Raw genomic sequence first — 26,974 nt, forward strand, 5'->3', positions numbered from 1 at the left:
GGAGACTTTCCATGTACTTCCATGCATGAATTAGGAGCTCTCTCTCACAGGTCTACAGAAATTGATGGGAGTTTAAGGTCCCAGTCACCATGGAGGATTGATTCTAGGACTGTAAGTGAAATTTGAGGAGAAATAATATAAATTTCTCAAAAAACATCATTTAGAAATAGTTGTTTTAAAAAAAACATACAATGATTCTGAGATCAACAATAAAGATTCAAAACCAAAAACATTGCTAGGCACAAAGCATATAAAGAAAAAATGAAGGAAAATACAAAATTGCCCTTCACATTTTACTTGAAGGTAGCTGGGCACCTTATAAATTCACACCAGCAAATAGGCTTTGCAAAGCATTTGAAAGATTAATACATGTCACCTTTGATTACCAGAGGATAAAATATTACAATATAATCCTATAATTTCTGCATCACTTATTTTGCACTTTGGCCGTACATGAACAAATTGACTTGGAGCCAAATGTATCTTTTATGCATATCTGAAGCAGACTAATGCAAGAAGGATTTTGATCCCAAGGTACAGCAACTATGTATTCCTTTAGGCAGGACACATTAATCTGGGTACAAGCTTCCAAAGAGAGGAAAAATAGAACTGCCTAACTGCATCTTGAGAACAGGTCTGCTGTATTTTATTGGAAAAGAAAATTCAATCCATTTTAGCCACCCCTAGAGTCCTAGAACCCAATTGTACAAAGATTTGCACATGTGCCTATATGGACTATGAATCCTCCAATTTACGTCATTGTGCACCAATCTTTGCAGGAACAGGACCTTAAAATGAATAAGGAGGAGACATATCCTTGTGAATAAACTCAATAAAGTATCTGAATACATGTCAAAGGCCAGTCTTTACAAACCTAAAAGTAACTGCAATTTTATAAATGCAATGCTTTGTACTGCTATTCAATTTTCATCATAAGATCTAAATCACAGTAAGAGATTGAATCAGTGGGCTCCAAATCAGGCTTTATGTCTTTTAAAACCTCATAAAGTAAGATATTATCTCCGTTTCACAGATCTGCAAATTGAGGAACAAAGAGCTTAAAGCCACAGTTTTAAAAACTGAAAAAAAATCCATTTTAGGGACCTCATTTTCATAAATGCTGGGCATAAACAATTCTTGGTGAAGTCAGTGGTAATGGTGGGTGCTGAATGTAATCCAGACGTACACCATGTGGCTGTCTTTTTCTTTCTGTCTCTCTCTCTCTCTCATGGTTTCCCCACAGGGAGAGGTTAATGGGTCTGTTACTGCAAAGCCTTTTTTAGCTCATGCTTTTAGGTCCAGAACTTCTGGGCTTGCCTCCGATGCAGACAATCCATCAAGGTCATTGAATTGTTGGTGAAAGCATGATTTACGTGCAATGGATTGACATTAACGTTTTGGTGCACCACATTGTGACACATCAAGAAGACCACGAACTGCAAATGTGCTAGAGTTTCACACATTTTTGAGACCTCCTGCCTTCCATTCATTTGTGTCTACATCATACTCAGATATTTTGGAAAACAATTTCCACTATAGCATTTCCCCTTTCCATTTTGATTGATGCTAAGTGTGACATTCAGGTATTAATTAATACAAATTAGACACAGACAATATAGTAATTAAACATGACAATCAAATTATTTAAACACAATATAAAAACAAAATCATACAAAGCATTTTGATACCCAATTTTGCCAAAATGACTGATGATATCAAGCCTTGGTAACTTGCTATAAGTCTACTGCTTCTTGGCTTCTTAGAAAAGAAGGAATAAATGAAGTGAAAAGAACACTGGAAAAGTCTAATAGACAAACTGACTAATCTCAGACCCCAAGGTCATAGCAAAGCAATTCATTTCTTGGCTTTTCCACAGCACAAGACATGATTTATCAATCTGAGAGCAGGCTTACAAACACTATACATCTCAATAATACATTCTTTGCACTATGTAACTTTTTAAACAATGATAGATTGCCTATGTTGAACCAAAGTTATTTTGCAAACAGAAACAGAATATTTGCAGCAAAATGACCCTTTAAAAAAGAACAATGCTAAATATATTTAATCACAAATGCTAATTGTGCCATTTTAGAGCATAATTGTTTCCCAATAAATATGCTTCCAAAGAATGTTTACCAATTTCAGGTATTACATATTGTTAGACATCAGGTCACTAAACAAATGTCTTCTTTTCTACATCATTTTATGTTGCTAATATTAGAGACCATTACAGTCACTTTGTTTTTTTTAAAATATAACATTTATAACAATGGTAACAACAACTATATATGTTTCCAGACAGAAAGGATAGTTTTGTGGTTGAAACTAGATTGTCACCCAGGAGATCTGGATTTCATTTCCAGCACCACCAGAGATTTTGTGTTTGTCCTTGAGCAAGTCATTAATGACACTGAGTCTCAGTGTCCCATCTGTAAAATGGGAATAACTCTTCTGTCTTTACTATGTATACTCTAATTTTGCACTGTAATCTGTGCAGGGTCAGTAGTCCATTTACATACATAAAAATGCAGGATTGGAGCTTTAAACAATCAATGATTCTGAGCAGGACCATCTCCAGATACAGTAGGGATCTGATCTTGATTGGGTCCCCAAGGCACTACTCCAATGTAAATACATCCCAAGGGCTCCTAAAGGTTCTTTACTAATTAGGATCCTGACCCTGAAATCTTTTCCATGCTGAAGAGCAGTAATGAAGGGATGGATGTCTGTATTTAAGATTTTAACCAAAAGTCTACGAGGAGGTATAAGCACAACAGCATAGAATAACTCTAAAGACCATATATGAGATGATTCTGAAAGTTCAATGTGCTCAACTTCCAGTCCTCTAAATTTAATCCGGATACTGCTTCCTCTGCTATTTTTAAAGTAACAAGTTTGCTTCCTTTTAGAGTACTGGTTGATAAAACTGGTCATTAACTGGTTTTTTAATCCTGACAAGGCCTGATCCTTATCATGTATGAAAAATGAAGTGCCCACAGCTGCAGACGGCTTGATTGCATAATGCAATTTTTAATGAAGTTTTATTTTTAGCATTATTCAAATATTTTATTATGAATATATATGTAGCATATATATGTAGAAGTTAATTTTACACTGCAGAAAAAGAATGAATTTCACTGCAATTCCAAATATTCTTTGTTAACAACATTATTTCAAGTTATTATAAATGCACAGCTAAGCAGCTGAATACTGTGACCTCAGAGAGAGGCTCCATGAAACATTAACCACATGTTTCTTCGGGTCCCATTAGTACACTAGAGCCTTTACTTTTTATACTTGTGCTTACAAGAAATAAAGAATGAAACTCCAGGACTGAGAATAAAATAATTAAGAGAGTTTCAGCAAAAAAATTAAAAAAAAACACCTACCCTTAAATCTTTAAATTGTGACAAATTAATGCACTTTTCAGAACAAAACTAAGAGATTTATATTAGGGATGTAAAGGGTTAATCAGTTACCCAGTATGATGGTTAGGAGGCATGCTGGCCAGCATTCTGTGACTAAAGGGTTAAACTCAGGTAGCTAGATGATGTTGGCAGGGTTTTTGATTCACTCAGTGGTGGCAGCTACCTCCCAAGGCCAGGGAATCTGTGAAGATTTGGGGAGCTTGTAAACAGAAGCCTATAGAGGCAAAGTATTTTTAAGGTCTCTTGCAGGGCCCCACCTTCTGCACTTGGAGTGCCAGAGTGAGGAACAGCCTTGACAGCCAGTTATCTGGTAAGCATCACCCACTAAGGTGATGCTTACCAGGTAAGCAGTTACCCAGCAGCCCACCGTGCCCTGGCCACAGTGTAGAAGACCCAGCCACAGCAGCTCCCCACCTACAGCATGTTGCTTTTCCTTTTCACTGTCTCTTTTATAGATTCAGGTACATTTTCCCCCCTCCTGTTCAGTATCTCTGTATTCTCTATCACTTATGTCTGTCTAAGGTTTCTTTTACAACTTGATATCTGAGTGCCTCAGGCTCAGAGGATTTAAGCTTTTTAAGGCCCTGATCCTGCATTTGTTGCCTGAGGGCAGATAACTGTGCCATGGGCAAATTCCTGCTGACTTTAAGGAGGTTTGTGTGGGTGCAACAGGCCTAACCAAGCACAACCAATTGCAGATGGTCTGCCACAGAGTTTCCAGCCAGTAGAGTTGTGGGCTGGCAGTTTTTGGAATCATTTGTTAATTATTACATACAATTTTCTAATATATTTGGTACACCCCAATAATATTCTTGTTCCTGTACCTGACAGATGACAAGTTAGTCTTTTTCCTGAAGAGTTCGCAATCTAGAAGGGAATTCACAGGTGTCTGCAGTTCCTTGCACTTAGCATAGGCTCTAAAGTACTGGTTCCTTCCACTCACTACATAATGCTTGTATGGAGAGGGATCGGAAAGTGAACTGGTGAAAAGTGAACTATGCACTAAGGGTATGTCTGACTACATCCCTTTTCTCTGTAAATTAGACACTTTGAAATTGCAAATGAAGCTGGGATTTAAATTTCCCGCACTTCATTTGCAAACTGGCAGCTGCGGTTTTTTTCGACACTGGGCTTTTTGATAGAAAAATGGCAGTTTAGATGGGGATCTTTTGAAAATAAAACCCTTTTTCAAAAGATCCCGTACTCCTCAAAAAATGAGGTTTACATCTAAACTGCCATTTTTCTATCGAAAAGCCCTGTGTCAAAAAAAAATCATGTCTGCCATTATGCAAATGAAGCACGGGAAATTTAAATCCCGGCTTCATTTGCAATTTCAAAGTGTCTAATTTACATCCCTTTTTCGAGAAAAGGGATGTCGTCTAGACACACCTAAATGTGGACAGTTGTTGTGAGCAGTATTCCCTCTAAGGTGAGCAATTCATTCATTTCTGTCTCTAAACAGGAAGATATCTGGGTTTTACTGGGTTTGTTTTAAACTAGATAAAGGGGAAAGAAAATGTAGGGTTTTTTTCTGAAACTGAGAAAAAAATGAATGTAAAATGAGAGTGTGTTTAGAATTCACAGTATTTTAAAATAAGTGAGGTTGTAGTGTGCCTGCATTCCAAGATATGTAATTCAAATGATTACATTCTGGCATACCAACTATTTAAACATCATGACCACTCTGATATTCTCTTACTAGCATTCCACTATGTATAAAGAGATTCTCCAAAGTTACTCAATATGGGTTATTGTTTGTAAAACAACATTTACAAATATTGTTTATTATTTGATAGTGTCTGTGTATCCTTAGAAGCTTCACAATACAGATAACATTATGAATAATTGATTCTCTTGTGCCATAGAACCATTTACAATCCAGTGGCACACAGGTACCCTAAATGCAGTGATCTCACTTAACTACTTAGGTCTTATTCCTAATGTAGGTAGGGGACACCTTATCTTGCTTAGAGCCAATGAAATGGCTGCGAGGTGCCCCCCCCACCCCCCTTTAAAGCTCCATTTCATTCTGGATGAAAACTAGAGCAGTGCCGCAGTGTACTTATTCTTGGACTCCCATGACTTCTATGGAATTGTAGACCGTGCGTCCATCTTGAAACTAATCTAACATACTGAAAACTCTGCAGTATTGATTTTCTTTTTATTGCACTACATATTAAATAAACATTTAAAGTCACACGCCTTGTTAATTATCCCTTGTTTTAGTATTCTGTCTTCCATAACTTTAATATATATATATATATATATATATATATATATATATATATATATATATATATATATATATATATATATATTTGATAGTTGTTAATAACTTGGGTGCCATGGTGACACATCTGAACAAGCACATGACTTCAATATTGGTGCACAAGACAAAACTCACTGCACTCATAGATGGAAAATTTTAGAGGGAACCCTGTTTGCAAGGTCTATATTTACTCTAACATCTCCATATACCCAGTGATATAATTAGTTACATTCTCCACACACATTTTTTTAGACATATTTTATTACAGGTTGGCAGGAGGTTGGCTGACAAAGTTTAAAAATAAACTATCATTCACTAGCTGCCAGGTTTTTTTACATGCTGCGCCACACCTGGAGATATACAATTGTGACTGATTCTGAAGTAAACATTTACCTTGGCACATCCCTTCACAGAAGGAATCACCACAAACTTCTGTGCTCCTGAAGTAATTTGCATCTACAGCCATTTACAAAAATTTTACAAATGATATGCCTGGAGGAGTTACTAATCTTAACCTGCTCAAGACAACATGCCTCGCTTTTGTTTATATCCCACCAGATAATACCCCTTCAATACTGCCATGTGATCCTTAACATAACACTGATAGAAAGGTTTCTAAGCAATGTCAGCATCACATCTCAAAGAATTTATACATAACAGCATGACCTGATAAGTACCTGTCACCAGCTGATGTTTAGGGGCCTGAGACTCAAAGTCAATGGAAACACTCCAATTATTTCAGTGGCAATTAGATCAGCTCCTATTAGAATTAGTCAAAGCTATCTTCAATTTTTGTTGCCACAGATGGGCAGTGGTATCCTTCCCTATTTCTGGAGAAAATTCTACCTGCTATAATGCAGAAGCCCTTTTAATATGCTTAACAGAAAGGTGCATCTTTACAATACAGCCTTCATGCGGCAAATGAATACAAAAATCCACTGTTTAATTGCTTCTGTTTCAGGACTGATTAATGCAATCTAAACGGCTTCATTCAGCACAGCACACATAATAATTGGTTTAGTCCAACTATGTTTTGATAGTTATTAAATAATGTATTGGAAACCCTGATCCTTTTGTTATGTACTTTGATATGCATCTGGAGAATGTGCCCTCAGATGAACAGTAAAGGCTTCTTCTGAGGGAATGCATCGAATCAGCTGCTGGGCTATGAGAATTCTGAAACAATACAGATGTCCACAATTCTTTGGTCTGTTCCAGCCATGCAAAGCAGCCATGATGCCATCTTAACCAGCTCTCTAAGGATTCCCCTTAGCGATGGAGAATCTCTGAGTGGATGTTCCCATAACAGAAGAGCTGTACCCAGGGCAGGCTTAATGCCACCTTTACTCTTCAGACTTCCCCTCACTGGTACTGAGAAGATCTGCATGCAGATGAGAATCTAGTCCACTATGTGTATATTCTGTGGGATGTAATATTATATGTAATTGTACTTTTAAAGAAAAAAACTATGTCCTTTATGGTCAGTAAAAATATATATATATATGTCCCTTACACTCATCTAAGTGAATGGCAGACAAAAAATTTTGTTGACCTAAACAGAAGAAAGATTGTCCCAAAATTATCCATAACAAAAATCATCAGTAATGTTCCGTAATTACTTCAGTGTGCAAGTTTTCAGAAAGATTTAACTATGTGAAAAGTCTGGCTTTGGTTTTCTGCGTGCATACACATGTGCATGTGTAAAAAAAAAACACTCATGTATATTGATACTAGAAGATTTACCTGGTGTTGCTTGAGTTATTCAAGTCAGGGGGCTGAGGGTGTGGGAGGTGCAGGAGTCAGGGCAGAGACTTGGGGTACAGGAGCTGACGGCAAGGAGGTGTGGGGTGGTGCAGGAGTCAGTGTTGGGGAGTGAGGCAGTGTGAGGGGGGATTAAGGAAGGAGGTGGGAGTTAGGACAGGGGATTAGGTACTCAGGGCAGGGGGTGGGGCAGCGAGCAGCTGCTCTTCGGGTCAAAACCAAGGTCATGCTGCCTAATCAGCAGTTGCTCCCCAGGCCCAGCTAGGGTGGCAGGTGTGGTGGTGCCTGGCCAGTGGCCACTCCATGATTTACCAGGGCTGTTGGGGCAACAGAGACCTCTCCCCTGGGCTAGCTGGGACAGCAGGGCCGCACTACCTGTCCGGCAGCTATTCTGCATCTGCTTGCTGCCCTGTCTGTGGTCATTGTGGAGTATAAAGGTATGTCTAGACTACATGGCTCCGTCGATGGAGCCATGTAGATGTGTTTACTAGACATCGGGAAATGAAGCGGCGATTTAAATAATTTCACAAGGCATACCCGGGCAGTCGATAAAGGCTTCTCTAGTCAACCACAGCGCGTCCAGACTACCGCGCTGTGCTACCAAACAGCTGATCGGCTCAGTACGGCGGCCATTTTGATGTAAATGAAGCGGTGATTATTTAAATCACCGCTTCATTTCCCTATGTCTAGTAAACTCATCTACATGGCTCCGTTAACGGAGCCACGTAGTCTAGACAAGGCCGGCCTGAGCCCTTTTGGTGCCCTGGGCCCGAGAGCATGGTGCCTCCCTAGGGCACAGGGCGCATGCGCAGGCCCACCTGTGGGGCGCGGGCCCGACCCCCAGAGGGCCCCGCAGCTATGGAGGGAAGGATGCTGCTGGCTGGCGCCGCGGGGCCTGCGCTGTGGAAGCCAGGCGCACAGCTCTGATGGCAGCTGTAAGGGACGCCACACGCCCCTTACAGCTGCCATTAGGCGCTCCTCATTGGTTGGCACCCTGAGCAGCTGCTTGGCTCACCCGTGCCTCCGTCCGACCCTGAGTCTAGACATATCCTAACTGTCCCTCCTTTTCAGTTTGAAGAGAAACAACCACATTCCAGACACGTCCCATTGTCCTGGCACAACCAAACCTTGACCTTGCTTTAAGCTATGATGAAGTGAAACTGCATGCCAAATTTGGTGGCCCTTGCACTTATCATTGAGAAGGAGCTCTCTGAACATTCACAGATGGAAGGAGAGACAGACAGACAGAGATGCACAAACTCTCTCAAAAATATAGTAGACTAGCCATGTAACTTATAGAGAGGAGAGGAATAATTCTATTCATAAATCCTTGACCAATTCACCTGCAGGCTGCCCTAACCAATTCCCCCAGGACTTACTGCAGCATTTCACACACTTGAATATAAGCAACAACACTAATAAAAAACAACAAAACCAAAAACAAACAGCTAGAAATAGGTTCCTTTCCCCTTCTTTCTCCTGCAGTTGTACTGTTCTGATGCACATGTATGTGTGTGCACGCACATACCCCCACATCAGCGGTGTACATTTTACCATCTTTAAGACAGAATTTCACAGCTCAGAAGCCAAATGAGTTGTTTCCAGAATCTAGTCATTTGTTTCCTTTAGGGAGCATATTCATTTGCAATTATTAGGGGCAGACAGCTCAGAAGAGTCAAAAGGAAATCTTGTCAGTTTTTTTTTTTTACAGGTGACCAGAGCTACAAGCCCATGTTGGTTGTAAAAGACCAAGACTGTGTCACTTTGATTGTTGCGTTACACTGTGGAAAACATTTATACAGCCTGTAGCTATGAGTCTCAGATTCTGGGTCTGTAAAATCAGACGTGTGGGCTCGCACTCCAGTGTTAAAAACAGCTCAAGAGACATTGCAGCTCCAACAGAAGACTAAATGTCTACATCAGTGGTTCCCAAACTTTTCAGCATCAAACCCCTTTTTGATTTTGGAGAAACCGTCACCCCCCTCTTCCCCGCGTTAGCAGCAAAACTTGTTGAGCAAAAATTTTTTTTTTTTTTTAAAAAAGGAACTGACCAGGTCCGAAAAACCAAAAAAAAGAATCAAAACGGGGGGGTGGGGGGGGGGTTAACAGGGAGGTGGGGGGCTGGGTCACCTCCCGCCCCCCCATGGAATTTCTTCACACATACACACACACACACAGTTTGGGAACCCATGCTCTACATAGTTATTTGTACCACCTTAGCATGAGCCCTGAGAGCCCAAATCCATAGACCTGAACTTTAAGATTAGCTTCCACAGGCTGCCACTTGTTGTGAAGATATATGTTGTGTGGTTAAATCAAGTTATTCTTTTGTTGAATTTGTTGTTTAGATCAATAGCTAAACAGCAAACTTGCCACACAATGGAGCATTCATTCTTGGGCCTGACTCTCTCCAACAGGACACTGAATGAAAGGATTGGTAGTTAGTCATATCCTGATGGCCCCATTCAGAATTCTGGAGATCTAGTTAGTTTTCTGCTTTCTGTGCATATGAAAGCAGAATTCACAGTGAGGTCACTACAGGCCAGAATGCGCAAATCTACAAGCAACAGCAGTTCAAACAGATAAAAAAAATTGGAAAAAAGCAACTTGATCAGCATGCAGCATTTCCAGTGGGTTTTTCTACATCATTTTAATGTAATGTTCATTTTAAAAAGGGTTAAGGGGAAAATAAGATACCTACTTTTCAGGATTTTCCACTTCTTCAGTAACAAAATTGAGGTAAAACCTAGAATAGGAGAGAAAACTATTACAAAACTGTAGTGCATTTTCACCCTAGATTAGTTTTCCAATAGTCATGTAGATGTTCTCAATTCATGGTACAGACCTGTTCTTATCACAGGTTCTTTACTGAGCTACATTGGCAATTATACTGAGTAAGGAAATCACACCTCCTTATCCTTCTGTTTCCCCTCCATTTTGGAAGAAAAGTTGGTTTGCTAGTTATCAAGGAAAACAGGACACTAGACAAAACACTACACAACACCAACATGGAATGACATTGCACTTACGGTTTTTTTCCCCCAAGCTCATAAGCTGAAAAAAGTACTGCGAAAATTCCCCTTCAAGCCACACAAATTTCAGTCTAAGGCCCTGGCCTTAAGCTTGAATCTGACAGAATGTCTTGTAGAGACTACATCAATGACCTTGTCTGGGACTTTGGAGCAGCAACCAAACAGGAACAACTTTAAAGAATCTATCTCGGATATTAGCCAATAATGGAAGTTGTTAACTGGAAGCAGTTAATATCATATAGCTAGCAATCAAGGTCATTAATCCTGCAAGTCATGGCACTGACTTGGTTGCACTTAGGTGGTTGCACTCCACTGTAAAAGCCAGACAAGGCTGTGCATCTGCATACATAAGTCTATGCAGGAGGCATAGTCCTACATACTGAGCAGTAGCAAGTCTCAAACTTCTTGAGTAACTTGCGAGTGTGCAGAGTAAAAAAAGGGAGGGAGGAGCAAAGTAAGGATATTGGCTCCTGCCTAATAAATGTAGCTATGTGCTCATGTCTTCAATTCCACTCCAGCTACTAGACAAATAATTTGGTGACCAGGCATCAGTCCTCTCAATAACGCAAAGTTGTGTTTACTTGCTTCCTCTATTCTTTGTCCTGCTTGCCACTTTTCACCCACCACTTACATACAGAATATTCTGCATCTGGTCAATGTTGGATGAAACCCCAGACATAGCCAATTAAACACCCTTCTTTCTTCTTTTTTTACTGCCTATTAGTGTGTGTATTAAATACTGCCAATAATTGGGTCACAACAGCAAATTTTGCCCTGCCTCTTCATAGTTATTTTATTGGATTTATTTAGCCACATGTTGTTAACATAGAAAGGCTATTGTGTGACATACCATATTGTTCTTGTCTGTTCTGCTAAAGCAGGGGTGGGGAACCTATAGCCCGTGAGGCTCAGCTCTGGCTGGCTCCCACCACTGGGAGGTGGGAAGGCCTGATCAAAGCAAGCTGCAGGCTAGATTGGACCCATAGGCTTTGCCTGGTTGGAGGGAGGAAGTGCTCCCTGCAGGCACCATCCACCTCCCACACAATGAACCCCTTATTTTTAGCCCCCACCAGAGAGTTTAGGGGACTCCACCAAATCTACTAGCTCTGAGCCCCAGGAAGAGTTAATCCAGTTTTCAGGGTTAGCTCTGGGTCTTGGCGCCTCCCCCAGCATGTGGGGCTGAAAGCCACATCTGTGAGGTGAGGTTTTTTTTCCTTTTTATTCGTGTGTGGCCCCCAACTGATTTTTCTGAGCATCAGTGGCTCCCAACCCCTGTAAAGCAATCAGTCTAAACCAGTGACAAAGAGAGAGGTAGCTTGGAAAGAAATAGTGCCAAGAGTTAAATCTGTTTCTGATTATTAATTTTGTAAATGGTAAATAAGATCAAGGATCTAGGATTAAAAGTTGGTAGTTAGGAAAGCAAAAGGCAAAAAGTTACTACTATTAGTTCAAATGTAAGTTTTGAGAAGCTCAATGTTTTGGTTGGGAAAGCGAAGCAACTAGGACTAACAGGTATGAAATCACTATTTTTAAAACTTCTATTTTACCATTTTCAGGGTGAGTAATGTCCAAACAGGAGTAAGTGGCAATAAAACAAAAAAGATAATGAAGGGAAGTATTTTAATCTAGTGTCCATTTCACAGATAAATGAGAGAGAGGAAGTGGATGAGGGAGGAGAAGAGAGGGAGAGATTTCATATAATCAAGATGATTCTTTTTGGCTTTCAAAATGTCTGCTCTATTTTCTGAACCTTTAGCATTCAAAGGCTTATGAATAGTCTAGGGTGGATTACATACAATTTAATGTACAAGTTTTGTTTGGTAATTCACTGTGCATGTTTGTAATGCCCGTATACAAAAGGGGAGCTACAGGCTGACAGAAAATTCAAATACCTGACTCTACCCATTGCCACCCCTCTGGACCTCCAAAAAGAAAAAACACTTCTCATTCAGGTCTCATCCTCTGTGTAAGTGCTTTAGTGCCTGCGAGCAGCATGTGCAGGATAAGGAGGAAGAAGGCTTACAAACAGAGTTGTCTCAAAATAAACCCTGTTTGTGCATTACAGTCGTTTTAAAACTCCATCTGCACTGTATATTGGCAATGCAGAGCACCTATAGGGCATAAATAAATTGTAAGGAAGCAAGTAGAAATACCAACCTGTTTCCAGCCTACAATAGCATAGTTAGTGACAGGCAGAGAGACAGCACTTGGAGCAATGTTCTGAGCAAGATACTTTGGATCATATTCTAATACCTTGCCTCTGAATACAGGCCATCCTCGTTACAAGTTCAAGATATGTTCCCAAAAAACTTGGACTTATAGCAAAACAGCTTAAAGTGGGGATTTTTTCCCCACAGCTGACTTCCATTTGTGCTTTTGTGGGGGGGAGGGAAGGGGGAGAATGAGAGGACTTATAATGCATCAGTTCCTACAAGCATCAATGACTTTAGTGTGGAATGGATGTTTACCAGGGTGACTTATAGTGGGGACTACTTTACTCCCTTTGACAAGGTATAAGATGCTAGTCAGCAAGTGCAAAGTGGTTTTATATCATTACTTTGTGGCTCAGCTAAAGTTATTAATATGCCCTTCCAAGCACTCAATTTTTACTTGTCTTTTGGGCTACGTGTTCATAAAGTGGAGACTGAGATTTACATGAAATACAATTCCTCTTACAAATTGCTTAACTCTCCATATAAAACAGTATTTGTGCATGCAATTATCCATATATTTAAAAAAGGGAAAAAATTATGCTTGGCTTTTTAGAAAAAATAGATTCAGAGAATTCAAATATGTTCCTCTTTATTCATTTCAGTTCTAGCCTGAGGCCAAAAATATAAGTCAGTAATTACTTTGAGCCAGATTCTTCCATGTTTATCCACCTTAATACATTCATTCCTCAATGGAGCTACTCAAAGAGTAACTACTGAACATATGTAAGACCAACAGAATCTGTCCTTTAATGCACAAAGCAATTTGAAACCAAATGTAGAGCAAGTCAGTCACTTTTTATACCTGAATATATGGCTTGGTTACAGCACAAACTCTATAACACAAATAGACATCTTTGGACTACTTACCAGCCTGAATAGGCATACATTCCTGAATAAAAAGCAAGAGGTAATCCCATAACACTGGCATCATTTCCTGCAAATGCATCTTTAAAGTGCTGTGTTTCTCCTGCAATACAAATAGAAATGATACTGAAACACTCACTAGACAATTTTTAAAAATATTTTTACCCATGACTACTCCCTTCTGACCTTCTTCTCTACCTTTCCCTCTTCATAAGAAACAATTCACATCATGAAGAAGTGACTCATCCAGCTAGTTTAACTTCAGATTCTGCCATTGAGTTTAATAGGGCTGTTTGAGAGAGGAACCCCTCCTCAATGTGAATAAGGGTTTACAATCTGGCACTGAATTTGTGCCCTGATTGCATTCACTTTCCACTCTAGGAAAAGAGTTGCCAATTTTATTCAGATTTTACTGGCTATTTGTGGAGACAGCTAATCTCTTCTAATCAAGTAACAGGAACAGAGTGTATGTTTTATATATCCAGCTAGTACAGATTGTACATGATACCAGTAAGCTACAGCCAAAGAATCTTCTTGAGAAATTATTTGGTGGATTATTTCAAATAAAGAAATTTGAGAAAATCCAATTGGCAATTTGCAAGCAGAAAAGTTGAAAATTTATCACATAAATGACTAAATATGCAGCTATCAGCATTAAATTATTAAAGCACATTTTAAATGTGTCAATCAGTTTACATATTTTTCACATTAACTACCAACCTCCTCTGCCCTGCCCCCCCAAAAAAGGTTTGTGAACCAAGTGATACATGAGAAGCAATGTATTGCTGTATCACTACCAGAAATGGAAAAGTTAACCAAACCCCCAGATCTGACACTTAGGGAAAGAGAAGTTTCCAAATCTGGATTTGAAAAGTCTGGCTCAGACCTTTTAGGCCAAATTCTCCCACTGACCACAAGAGGCTTTCAGGAGCTTCAATGGGAGATGCCTACAGCCATGTAACATCAGAATTTGAACTTCTGTATTTATTCTATTTTCTTTCTTCATCTTGATTCTGAGTGTAGACAACTGCTGTGCAACTCCAATGACTTTAGTGGAACTATTGCTGATTTTACACCAACGTACATGAGAACATAATCACACTCTTAATTTTTCCTAATTATTCTCCATAATTATACTTTACACTTTAAATAAGAAAGAACACTGCCAGTTTTTCACTTATAAACAGCATTAAAAAATAAAGCTAACCCTGAATTGATAGCTAAAATCTGTCCAACATTTAAGCTATTAGCATCCAGTAGTTTTCTACCATATAACATTCATGACCATGAGTCACATTATGCTAAGCAAGAATTATACTGCTATCAATTCAAACACTTGCGGGTAAACATATTGAAAATAGTACCCGGGGGTGGCTCCAGAGATATCATAATAACACTTGTGCCCATGTTTTTTGCAGATTGTTCTAAAAAAAAATCCCTACTCAATTTCCGGTACAGATTGTTCTGAATGCACTGCAGCAAATTTTTAAAAGATAATGGGGGAGAGGTGTGAACTGGCAAAACAAGTTCTACCCTGTAGGCACATGTACATTCATATCTCAGGAAGCCAGGGTTTTGCTGCACTCCAGTTCACAAACATTCGCATTTGGAAGCTGCAACAAAAGGTTTCCACATAGAAAGAAAAGCTTGGTTATAGATCTGTCTGTCCTCTCTGCACAGGAGTTACAGAATCTGCTGGGGAAACTGGCACTACAAATGTATGCTGTAACTAACAACAAACGTTAAGTGTGTACTTTGCATTGATCCTCAAGCAAAGTTACTCTCATTCTCTGCTATAAGGTTACTGGGTTCAGTGTGGCTTGTAAATCTGCTCTAGCATTATTTTGTGCTCGATTTTCTGAGAAGTTGTAAGCCTGTGCAGGATCAAATCTATAACTCCTTACTCAGTTTTCACTCAGTCTTTGTTCATTTCAAATTCCTCACTTGTCATGTTCCTGTAGCAGATATGAACTGGTACAGAGCTTCCTTATACACACTAGATGTTCTTTATAAGATCCTTTAATGCTCTGTCAGGTACAGCTGAGAGTAGCTGTAAATAACATTTTCACACGCAACCCTCATTCACAGGCATTCGCATATCATTAAGAAAGCAAGTCAGTGATGTGTGAATGGTGAAATGTCAGGTGTAGTTGAACACTTGGAGATACAATTACAAATCTGTGCCAAGGTGATCAGGACTTTGGTTGTTCAACCTTGAATCCTGAGCAGCAAGGATGTTCAGCAATTTCTGTAAAACAAGAGCTCTTTTTTGTGGTGACATGGAACATACAAGCCTACTGGACAGAGATAGCACATCAAGATCTGAAAGATGTACAGTATTAATTGCAAAAAACCTGCTAGATACAACAATACCACAGCTTGAAGTAAAAGCAAAACCAGTCTTGAAGATAAAGGCTCCGTAATGAACTACAGGTGGCTGTAACTTTTTTTGCAAAGGAAACCAGGAGAGAAAGACACAATTGGTGTTACTGGTTTTGCCATTAAATACAGCCTCCTGAAATCACTGAAAATGCTTGCCTGTAGGCAAAAATGAACACCTAATTACTCCACAATTTTCCATTGGAAATTCATGATACTGTGACTCTTGGGGTATGTCTAGACTGCATCCCTCTGTCAGTAGAGGGATGCAGATTAGGCAGGTTGACATTGTAAACGAGGCAGGGATTTAAATATCCTGTGCCTAATTTGCATTAAAATGGCTGCTGCATTTTGCCGACTCAGCACTTTGTCGGCAAAAAGCAGCAGCCTAGAGGGGGAATCTGTCGAGAAAGAAAGCCTTTTTCAACAGATCCCTTATTCCTCCTTAAAGGAATCTGTCGAAAAAGTCTTTCTTTCTCGACAGATCCCCCTCTAGACTGCCGCTTTTTGCCAACAAAGTGCTGAGTCAGCAAAACGCAGTGGCCATTTTTATGCAAATTAGGCGCAGGATATTTAAATCCCTGCCTTATTTGCAATGTCGACCTGCCTAATCTGCATCCCTCTGCCAACAGAGGGATGCAGTCTAGACATACCCTTGTTGTGCTGCAGCCATGAATAGTTAAAAGAACAGTTCTACTCTGATTTGGATGATATAACCCAATGTATACTCCATGAAGACAAACTCATACTTCTGGGAGGCTTTAATGCCATAGTTGGAAAAGACAGAAAAAATAACAGGAATGGTCTGCTACTCAGCAAGGGTGCTGAGCATGAGATCGTTATCACTCACAGAATCTTCAGGCAAGCTGATGAATATGAAATTTTGTTGATACACACAAGATGCAAGCACCTGATTGAGTATGTCATTACATGGCAGAGGTCTCAGTGGTCTCAAGACCTCCAGAGCAATGTGAGGCGCAAACTGCTGAACTGACCACAAAACGAGCAGAGCCATTTGTAATTTCCACTTTGTTGCTCTGCATTGAAATGATGCTGAATAGATTAAACCACAATCGAACACAGCAAAGTTGAAATATCCACTTCATCAAGAAAAACTAAGGGAAAATGTAGAGGAAAATATGATAGCAGTGCATCATCACCTCATACTTGCAGCTGGTGAAACAGTGTCAGAGAAGCTTCTAACAGAAATTGAATCAAGATTTAGATTGGACTGGTGCAGCACAGTGATGGTATTTATTGTGAGGCAGTCAGGAAACAAGCATTGAACAAACATGGAACTACATGTTGTCTTCATTGATCTAAAAATAGCGTTTGACACTGTGAACAGAAATGGCCTCTGGAAAGTTTTAGAAAAGTTCAACTGCCCAATGAATTAGCATTGCATGCTAATTCCATGAAGAAAGATCTAATCAAGAACTCTCAGATGGTGACCGCTCTAATCCCTTGTCCATAGCTAACAGGGTGAAACAAGGCTGTATCCTGACACCGGTCCTCTGTGGTCTCTTCTTTGATTTATGCAAATATAGATGCTGTCAAAAAAGTAAAGTACATTGCTGATGGAGAACTCTACTATATCACTTTGAGGCAATCATTGGTGAAGCTCTCTTTGCAGATGTTTTTGCTTTACTTAGTCACAATGAAACTGACTTACGGCTCATCCTTGAGAGGTTCTCAGAAGCCCCAAAATGGTTTGAATTCACGATCAGCCTGAAAAAAAATTGAATTCCTCTTCCAACCATCCCACCAACCACTACTGCTGAGCCAAACATCAGCATTCCTGGTACAAAACTAAAGACTGTCAATTACTAAACATATCTCCACTGTAATATCTCAAACAATGGTTCCTTGAATCAAAAAACTTCGAGTAAGACAGATGTGAAAAGCTGATTGAAAAAAAAAAGCCAAGCATCATGCCAAGTCTTTCTGCAGCATTCCTAGATGACATGTGCTCATGATGTTACTCCTCACAAATTGGCTTATCTAGCCATAAGAGAATACATGAGGTGCCATGACATCTTTGTTAGAGACATTGTTGTTGAGGCTATGTGGAATGATGTAAAAGTAGCCTCCTAAGCTGATAGCACTATGTAACACTTGCCAGGTAAGATCTTACAATGTGCTTATTAAAATCAGAACCTCTTCTTATCTCCCTTACTCTGAATGACTTTTTATGCTTTGCTACACTGAAATTTAAACATCAGTATGGAGAGACTTCTGAACTCTTCAGACTTCCTTCACTGGGTTTGTATTAGCGTTGCTATCTTGGTTTTATACTGTATTTTATTCTTTCACTTGGACTCAGTAAAATGTGTATGTACAACATGAGCATCAAATGCAAATGGGCAGGTCTGTTAGTTTAAACAATATCTGCAAAAGCCAATGTCAGGAACAACATCATTCTCCCAGGCACACACAAAGAATGATCACCTCAATATTTTACCACAAGTAATTTAGCATTTGTGAGCCTCACTACGAGCAAAAATGGTTTCCATTATAACCCATTTTTTCACATGCTCATAATGGTGTGAGAATTCTGAACTGTGAACATTCCTGTGACTAATTTACAATGTGTTTAATAGTAAATAGGGCTAAGTGTGAATGCAGTTTAAAAAATATCTTTGCCAGATTATTCCTAACGTCCAACTTATTAAAACATTTATAGGAACAGGACATGCCCATATGCCATAAAACTGATTCTGTCCCTTCTCCAAATAACAGCTTAGATTCTGTCCCTTCTCCAAATAACAGCTTAGATAAGGAGTAATTCTGTGCTTCTTCATTGCAAAAAGGTGAATTCAGACTCAATTCCCCCCTTGGCATGCTGCTGCAAACACCAGTTCATCCCAGTGTAGATCCATTTCCAGTCAATTGCATGTCAGTGCAGCGCTCATGTTAAACAAGCAGAGACTAATTAAGAGTTTTTGCTGGTATAAGCACTATTTGGTGGCAGTGAGGGTGGAGGAAAGGAGAGAAAAATCATTTAAAAAGCATTTACTTTTCAGTTCATACCTTTAATTAGCTGCATAACTCCAGGGACTATAATTATCAAAATTGCTACGAGCTTGCAAAAGGTAAGGATAATCTGGATGCGAGCACTCCAGCTGACACTCATGCTATTCAGGACCATTACCACTGCTGCGAGAGAAGACGAGAGGAAAAGTTAAACAAAAGTGTTCATCCCATCGACAGTACCATACATTAGAAATGGAACAATGATGAACAATGGGTGCTTATACATGAATAAAAATGGAGACATCCTAATAACTTTTTACCTCTTTTCTCCTCACCTGCCCTCTCCTCATTCTACGCTAAATGCCTCAGCTGAATCCATCTTTCTGTCCCACTGCTCCTACCATCAATCTCTCCATTATCTGCCTGGCTTTCCATCTCAAATTATAGCTTATCACTCTTTCCATGTCAGAATTGTTAACTGTTGGTAATAAGTGGGCTGATACAACACTTTTTGATTTAAAACAAAAAAAATAAATTGCACAGCCCAGCACTCTGGATCTCAGTATTAATGTTGGTTTGGTTGTAGATTTGCATTTTTAAAATAATAATTAGTAATAAAAATAAAGCTGCTCAGACTCACTTAGTCCCTGCATAAATGTGTCTGTAGCTACATCTCTGGCTTTATTTCCACTTACTCTTCTTCTCATTATTAATCCTCTTTTAGGACCCTGTTGCACCAGGCACAAAGGGAGCATGATGCAAGGAACCTCCCAGCCAACTTTGGGCATTCTCGGACTGTTAATGTAGCTATATCCATAGAGGCGTTGCAATCCTCCACTGCTCAGTTTGGGCCTGTGTCAAGCTCATATTCAAAGACAGAAGAAGGAAATATTCTTGCATCCTCACCCCCAAATTATGTACCCTAACCATTAGGGCAAGCACATTTTCCTTTTAACACTGACTAACACAGAAGATGAATAACGAAGCATCTAATTTTATCACAATTATTCTATGTAATGATATGCCTGTAGGAAAAGAGGAGATAAAGCTGTATTAGTAAATGAATAATTATATAGAGCACAAAAACTTATGGCTAGTCAAAAGAAGAATACGTTTTTTAATCCCTTGCTGGAGGAAAGGGTGAATGTGATAGTTAAAGCCCATCAATTGATTCTCTCTCTGTTTCCATCTAGAGGGACTAATTGAATAAGCTTAACATAAGAATCCTTCCTTACTTCAAAGCCTTAGGAGCACTGGTTTATCTGGATTACTGGCTATCTCACACACCAATGGACTTATAAAATCACAACTCAGGAGTGCCCATTCAGAGGCTGAAGCTTGGAGCTTAGCAAATGTCAGTGCAGGTATTGCAGGTCTGGCCCTGCACAGACTCTCCAGTGCCTAGAATTGCTGTTTCATCAAGTGTCTTTACAAGTTAGGTCTAGGACTACAGATGATGCTTAACCAGCAAAACAGACCAAGGTTTTACTGTACTTCAGAACTGCGACAGTATCATTTGGGCTACAACAAAAACTAAATTGTCTGACTTTTGCAAATTTCCTTATAGTTCAGAATACTTAATTTCTACATGCATACTTGGATCTGGCAATACATATAATATGCTGGGAGTCTGATCCCCCTCAGTGATACCTGACATTGATATTACCTCAGTTGATTTAAGTGTTAAAAGTTCCTCTAGTTCTAAAGCAAGGTAACACTAGTTCTGAATCAGGCCCTAAATGCTTACATATGTCGGACTCACTTGTTTGTTGATCATATACATTTTTACAGTGTAAGTTTTTGAAGCTACCCTTAAATATTTATTGAAAAGTAAGCAAAATATACTTTAAACAACTGATTACCTACACTATGAAAATCCAACATCAGTAGCTATTCAGTGGCTCATTTCAAATTTTCTAGACATTTCAGCTTAGAGTTGTATTGTGGCTCTTGTTCAAGACAAAGCACAGGCAGGGGGCACAATACAAATATAAGATGAAATTTTCAGCCCAGCATTTTAAAACTTACATTCAGCTTATGCAAAGTTCATGTTCCATGCCAGGAACATTCAGTTACACAACTCAGAACGTAGTAAGCAACATGAGCAACTTTGCCTCAAAGAAAACTGTTCGGTACTCACCGTTTTTTAGTAAAGTGATCAATTTTCTTATATGTGCATCAGATTTTTAACATCTGGTAAACAAGTAACAAGAACTAGAGGTGTTCATACAGATTATGTCTACACTGCAAGAAAAGACCCATGGTAAACCCAGGCAGGCCTACCAATGGGGGCGGAGGGTGGAGCGATCAAATGCCCCAGGGTCCAGTAATTTAGAGCAAAAGCAGCATGCCCACATGTCACATTATTGGATTCTAAAGTGAGCAGCAGATTACTGCTGCGACCACGGGTGGGGAGGGGGATTTGCCCCAAATTCGGTACAAAGTGAACCATGTGAGGTGTCAAACAAAAGCTTATGCTCTACTGATTCTATGTATGCTACTCATGTACTTGTGTGATGTCTGTATGTGAAGTTATGAATATGGACTCTGTGCTGGTACTGTGAATGCTCGATGTCAGGCAGAGAACAATGGGCCTGGACTGTCTGTCATGAGGAAGGAATGTCCAGTGAATGACTATTCTAATTAGTATGGCTCTAGGACAATGGCTCTCAGAGCGGCCAATACACACCTGAGGAATGCAGCTGGAAACCTACAAACCAGCCAGGACATAATGGCTGCTGGTATGTGAAACACAGATAGGTCACTTGACCATGTGACCAGCTCCAGCATGGGAGACACCAGGAATGAATATAAAATGCCATGAGGTGGTCTTGTCTTCAGTCTTGCTCCTGCTTCCGGATGCAGCCTTGCTAGGGACAGAGAGCCGGGAAGGACTACTGACCCATCCTGACATAGGATATACAACAAAGACTTCTAAGCTAGCAGTTTGTAACATCTCTGCTAAGAGCCTGCATCAAGAACTCGGTGATTGATATATGTAATGTATTCTCCTTAACAATCTTACTCTCAACCTTTTCTTTCTTTTATTAATAAACCTTTAGATTTTAGATTCTAAAGGATTGGCCCAGAGTGATCTTGTGGGTAAAATCTAAGGTATAAATTGACCAGAGATCTGTGGGTGGTTCTTTGGGATCAGGAGGATCTGTTTGGGGTAGGTGAGATTGGGTTCTATAACCTCTCACCTGTGTGTAGGCCCAGGCTGACTGTGGCACAGGGAAAGCTGGGCTGTCTGAGGGGTTTTGCTCTTGAGGTTTCCTGCTGGCTCGATTGGAAGCTGAAGCGCTCTGTGTGATTGGTTTGTGGTCTATTTGGGAAAGGTCTCCAGACGAGGGTTGTAAGTAGCCCTGGTTTTGAGCAATTTGCCCTCAGTAGATGCCCTTAGTGGTGCCCAGACCCGGCCCGGTCCGTCACACCACAGCTCTACATTGTTGGTGGAGTGCTACGTGGTGTGCTCCGGGCAGCACTAAGAACAGATGGGGGGGGCTCCTTCTGCCCAAAGCCCCATCCTTTCTGTAAGCACAGAGCCGCCACCCCTACATACAGCTTTCCTAGGGGTCTAGTCGGCTCCCCTAAACCCAAGTCATGTGATTTGGGCTCACACAAATCCATAGAGATAAAATGTTGCAGTTCAGACATTCACCGCAGAGGTCTCCAGCAAGGAAGGTTTCTGAAGCTGGACTTCAGTGCAAGCCTGAATAGGGTTGCCAAGTGTCCGGTTTTGAACCAGACAGTCCAGTATTTGAGCTTTCTGTTTGGGAAACAAATTGAGAAAATATAACTGAGAAAATATAAATGTCCGGTATTTTCTAAATAAGGTGTAACGTAGATTGTGATGTAATGACAAGTGTGTCCGGTATTTTTGTTCAAACCATCTGGCAACCCTAAGCTGAATACAAAATATTGTAATTTTATTGCCCTCTGACCTGAGCCTGTGAACACATGTCAACTGACCAAAGGTCTAAGACTAGGGGCCTCAGCTTTTTTATTGCCGTTTAGACATACCTATTGGTTTAGCTCATGCACAAATCACAAGCCATAAATTCATAGGAGGTGTGATGGGGCATCTGTTCTGCACTGGCCCTTTAAGGGTTAAAACCCAGCCCTGGGAGATGGCTGGAACTGTGGAGCCAGCAACTGTGTCTAGTATGAGCCAAATAGGACCCAGCTGAGGGCTGTATAAATAAAGGCTCCTGGCAGTGTGGAGACAAACACACTCTTGCTCTGGCTGGAGAGCAGAAGGGACCAGGGAAACTAGAGGCTTCCTGAGACAGGGCAGTGCTGGGAAGAGGCAGTCAGAGCTAGGGAGCTCTGGCAAGACCTCACTCCCAGGCTGCAGGGCCTGAGAATACTGGGACGGTAGTTAGAGCAGGACTGGGGAAAGGCAGGCAGAGCTGGGAAGTCTCTGGCCATGCAAGCTCCCAGTTCTGCAGGGCCTGAAGCAAGGCCTGAGTATACTAAGGCTGCAGAGAACCAGCAAGGGCAGGCAAAGGCAGCAGGTCCACACCCCCTTTCTAATGATGAGTGGCCAATTCAGGCTGCAGTTTTCCCTAGTGGTAGGGGCTAGATGAAGACTGGCAGTGGGTCACTGAGGCCAGGAGGGAATTGGGACCACCCATATCCACCTGACCCCTGAGTCTTAAGTTCTTTGACTAGCCCAACCTTCTGTCCAATGTCCACACTGTCATGTTTAGCACACAAGGTCTAGCAAAGCTAGGACAAGTGTGTCTACCTGCAGTATTTGCACTTGTGGCTTATAATGGCCGTGTGATTTTAGAGGAGGGAGCAGATAGCGGTAAATAGAAGCTATGGGGGAAGACCTGAGCAGGATATGGAAGAGGCTATAACAACGGTGCCAATTATCAAGCTAGGAGCTGTGTACCAGATCAAGAGTCCCTAGGTAGCATCCGAGTGGTTTGCATCCACACCTAGGTTACGTCTAGACTACCGCGTTTTGTCGACGGAAGTTTTGTCGACAGATACTGTCGACAAAACATCTGTCGACAAAGAGCGTCCAGACACATTGAGTTCTGTCGACAAAGCAAGCTGCTTTGTCGACAGAACTCCGTAGTCTGGACGCAATGTTACAGGCAATAACACCTTCTGTCGACAGAGTTCTGTCGACAGAAGGTGTTATGCCTCGTAAAATGAGTTATACCAGCGTCGACAAAACTGCTGAGTTCTGTCGACGTTATGTCAATAGAACTCAGTGGTAGTGTAGACGCTGGTATAGTTTTGTCGACAAAAGTCCACTTTTGTCGACAAAACTAGGTAGTCTAGACACACCCTTAGATCCTACTGTCATTTGCCATAATGACTATGAATTGTGGCATGGAGGTTCACAGGATGCCAGCGCCTTATAGAGACACCCCATCATGAACTGATCACGAACAAAAAAGTGTCAGGTTTTTTTGTTTGTTTGTTTTCAGGAAATCTTGGTAGTTCCACACAGCTGTGCTCACCATTCTTTCCCAGAACAATATGGCTTGTGTTTAGGAAGGAGTTTATATTTGGATTATTTGATCCTGGAGCAGAAATCAAAGACAAAGGAAATGTGAGCCAAATACTCAGGGTAGCCCTCAACTACACATGAACAAGTTAAAACCTCTTAAATCATACATGAACAGCTGATCCATTCTCAGATGATAGCTTCGTACAGTTGAAACCTGTTTACCTTCTCATTTGATGTGGAGCACAAATAAAGTGAATAGAACTGGCTCAGTTTATAGTGTGTATATGCTCAGGTTACACAGTAATAACACAATTCAATATACTTATATAATTAATTTAACCCCAAGAATGCATATTTACACACTCAAACACTGCTATGCTCTGTGTGTAAATAGCATTCACTCTCTCTGTCCTAGAGTTGAAATTACATGAAATATAGGCCGTTTGGCCCTGCAAACTCTGTAGTGAAGGGATTTGGAGAAATTGCAAATGTGAAGGCGATGCTCAGCTTTCATTTAAGAAAAAAAAGTATGTTTTTAGCCCTCTGCCTTGCAAAGATCAACTTGGAAAGCACAAACTGACATCAAATGATTGTTAAGTTTGAAAGGAAGAAGCAGCTAGGTTCCTCTTCTGTAGCCAGAGCCTGGGGCAGAGGGAAGAATCTGAAGATTATCCTCCATACAAGCATTTTTATGTATAATGAATCATTTAAGCTTCGGGTGTAGTCACAAAGAATTCTCTCACAAACCCTCACTAAAATCCTCAGGCTGGCTCTGGGCATGGAGGCCAGGCAATTGTGGGCAGTAGATGGCGCTACTTGGTGTAGATACAAGCCATATGCATTCAGTCTGCCCTAAATTGCTATGGTTTGGTATGATTGCCGGGGGAAGGGGAGGGAATTTTGTATCTAACATGTTCTACAGTGCTATAAAATAATAAATAATTAAGTAATGAGGGACACTGTCCAGGAGCTCAGTTTTAGCTCTTATCTGAAATATGGCAACTGCAGCAGCATGGTGCCCCCTAACACAATATAGGACACAGTTTTAATGCCACTCTAAATATCACCATCTGAATCATTAACATGACTGTGAATTTTTCTGGGAATCTTCCCATCCAAATATTAATCCAGCCCAACCCTTTTTATCTGGTAAATCTAGCACAGGGAGAAGATCAAAGGGTAAGGCGGTAAGCCTACAGAACAAAATCTCCCTTATTACCAAAATGCACAGTGCAATCATGCTTCCAAATATTTTATTCCCATATCAAGTGCTAAAGATAACCTGGGTGAGCCAGAGATCTTTAAAGAACAGTCTTATCACTCTGCATAATCAGCCATGGTAGCCAATGGAGAAAAGTGACAGAGAAGTGGATAAGTAGGACAAGAGATAGGGTAGCTAACTTGCAGTTTGACTTAGATTATATCAAACCCTTGAATAGAAATAGTCTCTGATCTGGACAGGTGACTTTGTATACAACCATGCTACTACTACTAATCATTAAATACTTTAGATAATTATGTCTGTATAAGAGTAACAGTCAGACTTTCAGATCCCTGAGTATATGTGCATTAATCTGCTACAATAAGCAAAATGCTACATCGTTACAGAAAAATAAACACTAAACTCCAAACAACAGCATTTCCCTTGACATCTTGTTGGTCACATTTACAAGACTTTCTACAGGAATCTCTAGTTTCAGTGAGACAGTAACTGATCCTACCTGCTCTGCAAAACTCTCTTTCAGTCACCATAGCAACAATTTGCTGTTGACTCCAAATTCCCCTCAGGGCATCATTATTTCAGGATAACTCCTCCCTCCCGCCACACTGCTTCTTTGCTTAATTATTTTGTGAAATCCTGGCTTATCACAGAGATTTTCAATTAAATTAAAAGTAATAAAAATACTAGTTTAAATTGTTCACTTTTTGTGAGTTACATGCCCTTAACAAAACACTTTAATGAAGTCACCCCACAATGTTCCTTCTGTCTCAGTGACCTTGAAGTTCTTGAACATCTGCTTTACTCTTATCTTTTCCTGAAATACTTTAGGCAGATGTAACTATAAAAAAAACTAATTAACCTCAAAAACTCAAGCTCTTAATTCAATTACTCATATGGCTTCCGCATAATTAAAATAGAAAGAAATGTGGTCACATATTGATTTTTTTAAAATACTCCTGGAGGAAAAGAACTTCTACAAATAACTTGTTTCTTTACACCTGAGATTGGAAGTTCAAGGTCAACCCGAATCTATCTCCCTAAATAAGAGAAAGTCATTGGCTGTAATTACTTACACAAAACAAAACTTTCTTCCTGTGTGACTTAGACTGTTTTGTCTTCACTCCTTTTTCATCCCTTTTATGTTGTTTCTAATATATGTGCTGCCCAAATTAAAAACACTGCCATTCTCATTCCATCAGTAGTGAGCACGCGAACATAGGTGGTACCTATATGCCAGTTGAATAACAAGGTGGAATAAAAAGACTAGAAGGGGCTGTTTCTATTGCGGGTGTCAGTGTTATATCTGCGCTGAACTCCAAACACACTCTGATAGGAGATGGCTAAGTTCATAGCTTACTGA

At 40.2% G+C, this 26,974-nt stretch overlaps 1 protein-coding gene across 1 annotated transcript in view; it reads right to left on the minus strand.

Annotated features, from left to right (window-relative positions):
* SLC7A11 (solute carrier family 7 member 11) overlaps positions 1 to 26,974 on the minus strand; it is an 86,936-nt gene that overhangs the window by 49,405 nt on the left and 10,557 nt on the right. Inside the window, exons 4-6 of the mRNA XM_006124420.5 lie at positions 18,980 to 19,105; positions 13,574 to 13,673; positions 10,163 to 10,207 (exon numbers count right to left, since the gene is read on the minus strand). Of these exons, the coding sequence (XP_006124482.1) occupies positions 10,163 to 10,207; positions 13,574 to 13,673; positions 18,980 to 19,105 (271 nt within the window). The remainder of the gene's footprint in view (positions 1 to 10,162; positions 10,208 to 13,573; positions 13,674 to 18,979; positions 19,106 to 26,974) is intronic.

Source organism: Pelodiscus sinensis, chromosome 4 (genome assembly GCF_052426305.1).
Source record: "Pelodiscus sinensis isolate ZL-2025 chromosome 4, ASM5242630v1, whole genome shotgun sequence".
Taxonomy (NCBI): Eukaryota; Metazoa; Chordata; order Testudines; family Trionychidae; genus Pelodiscus; species Pelodiscus sinensis.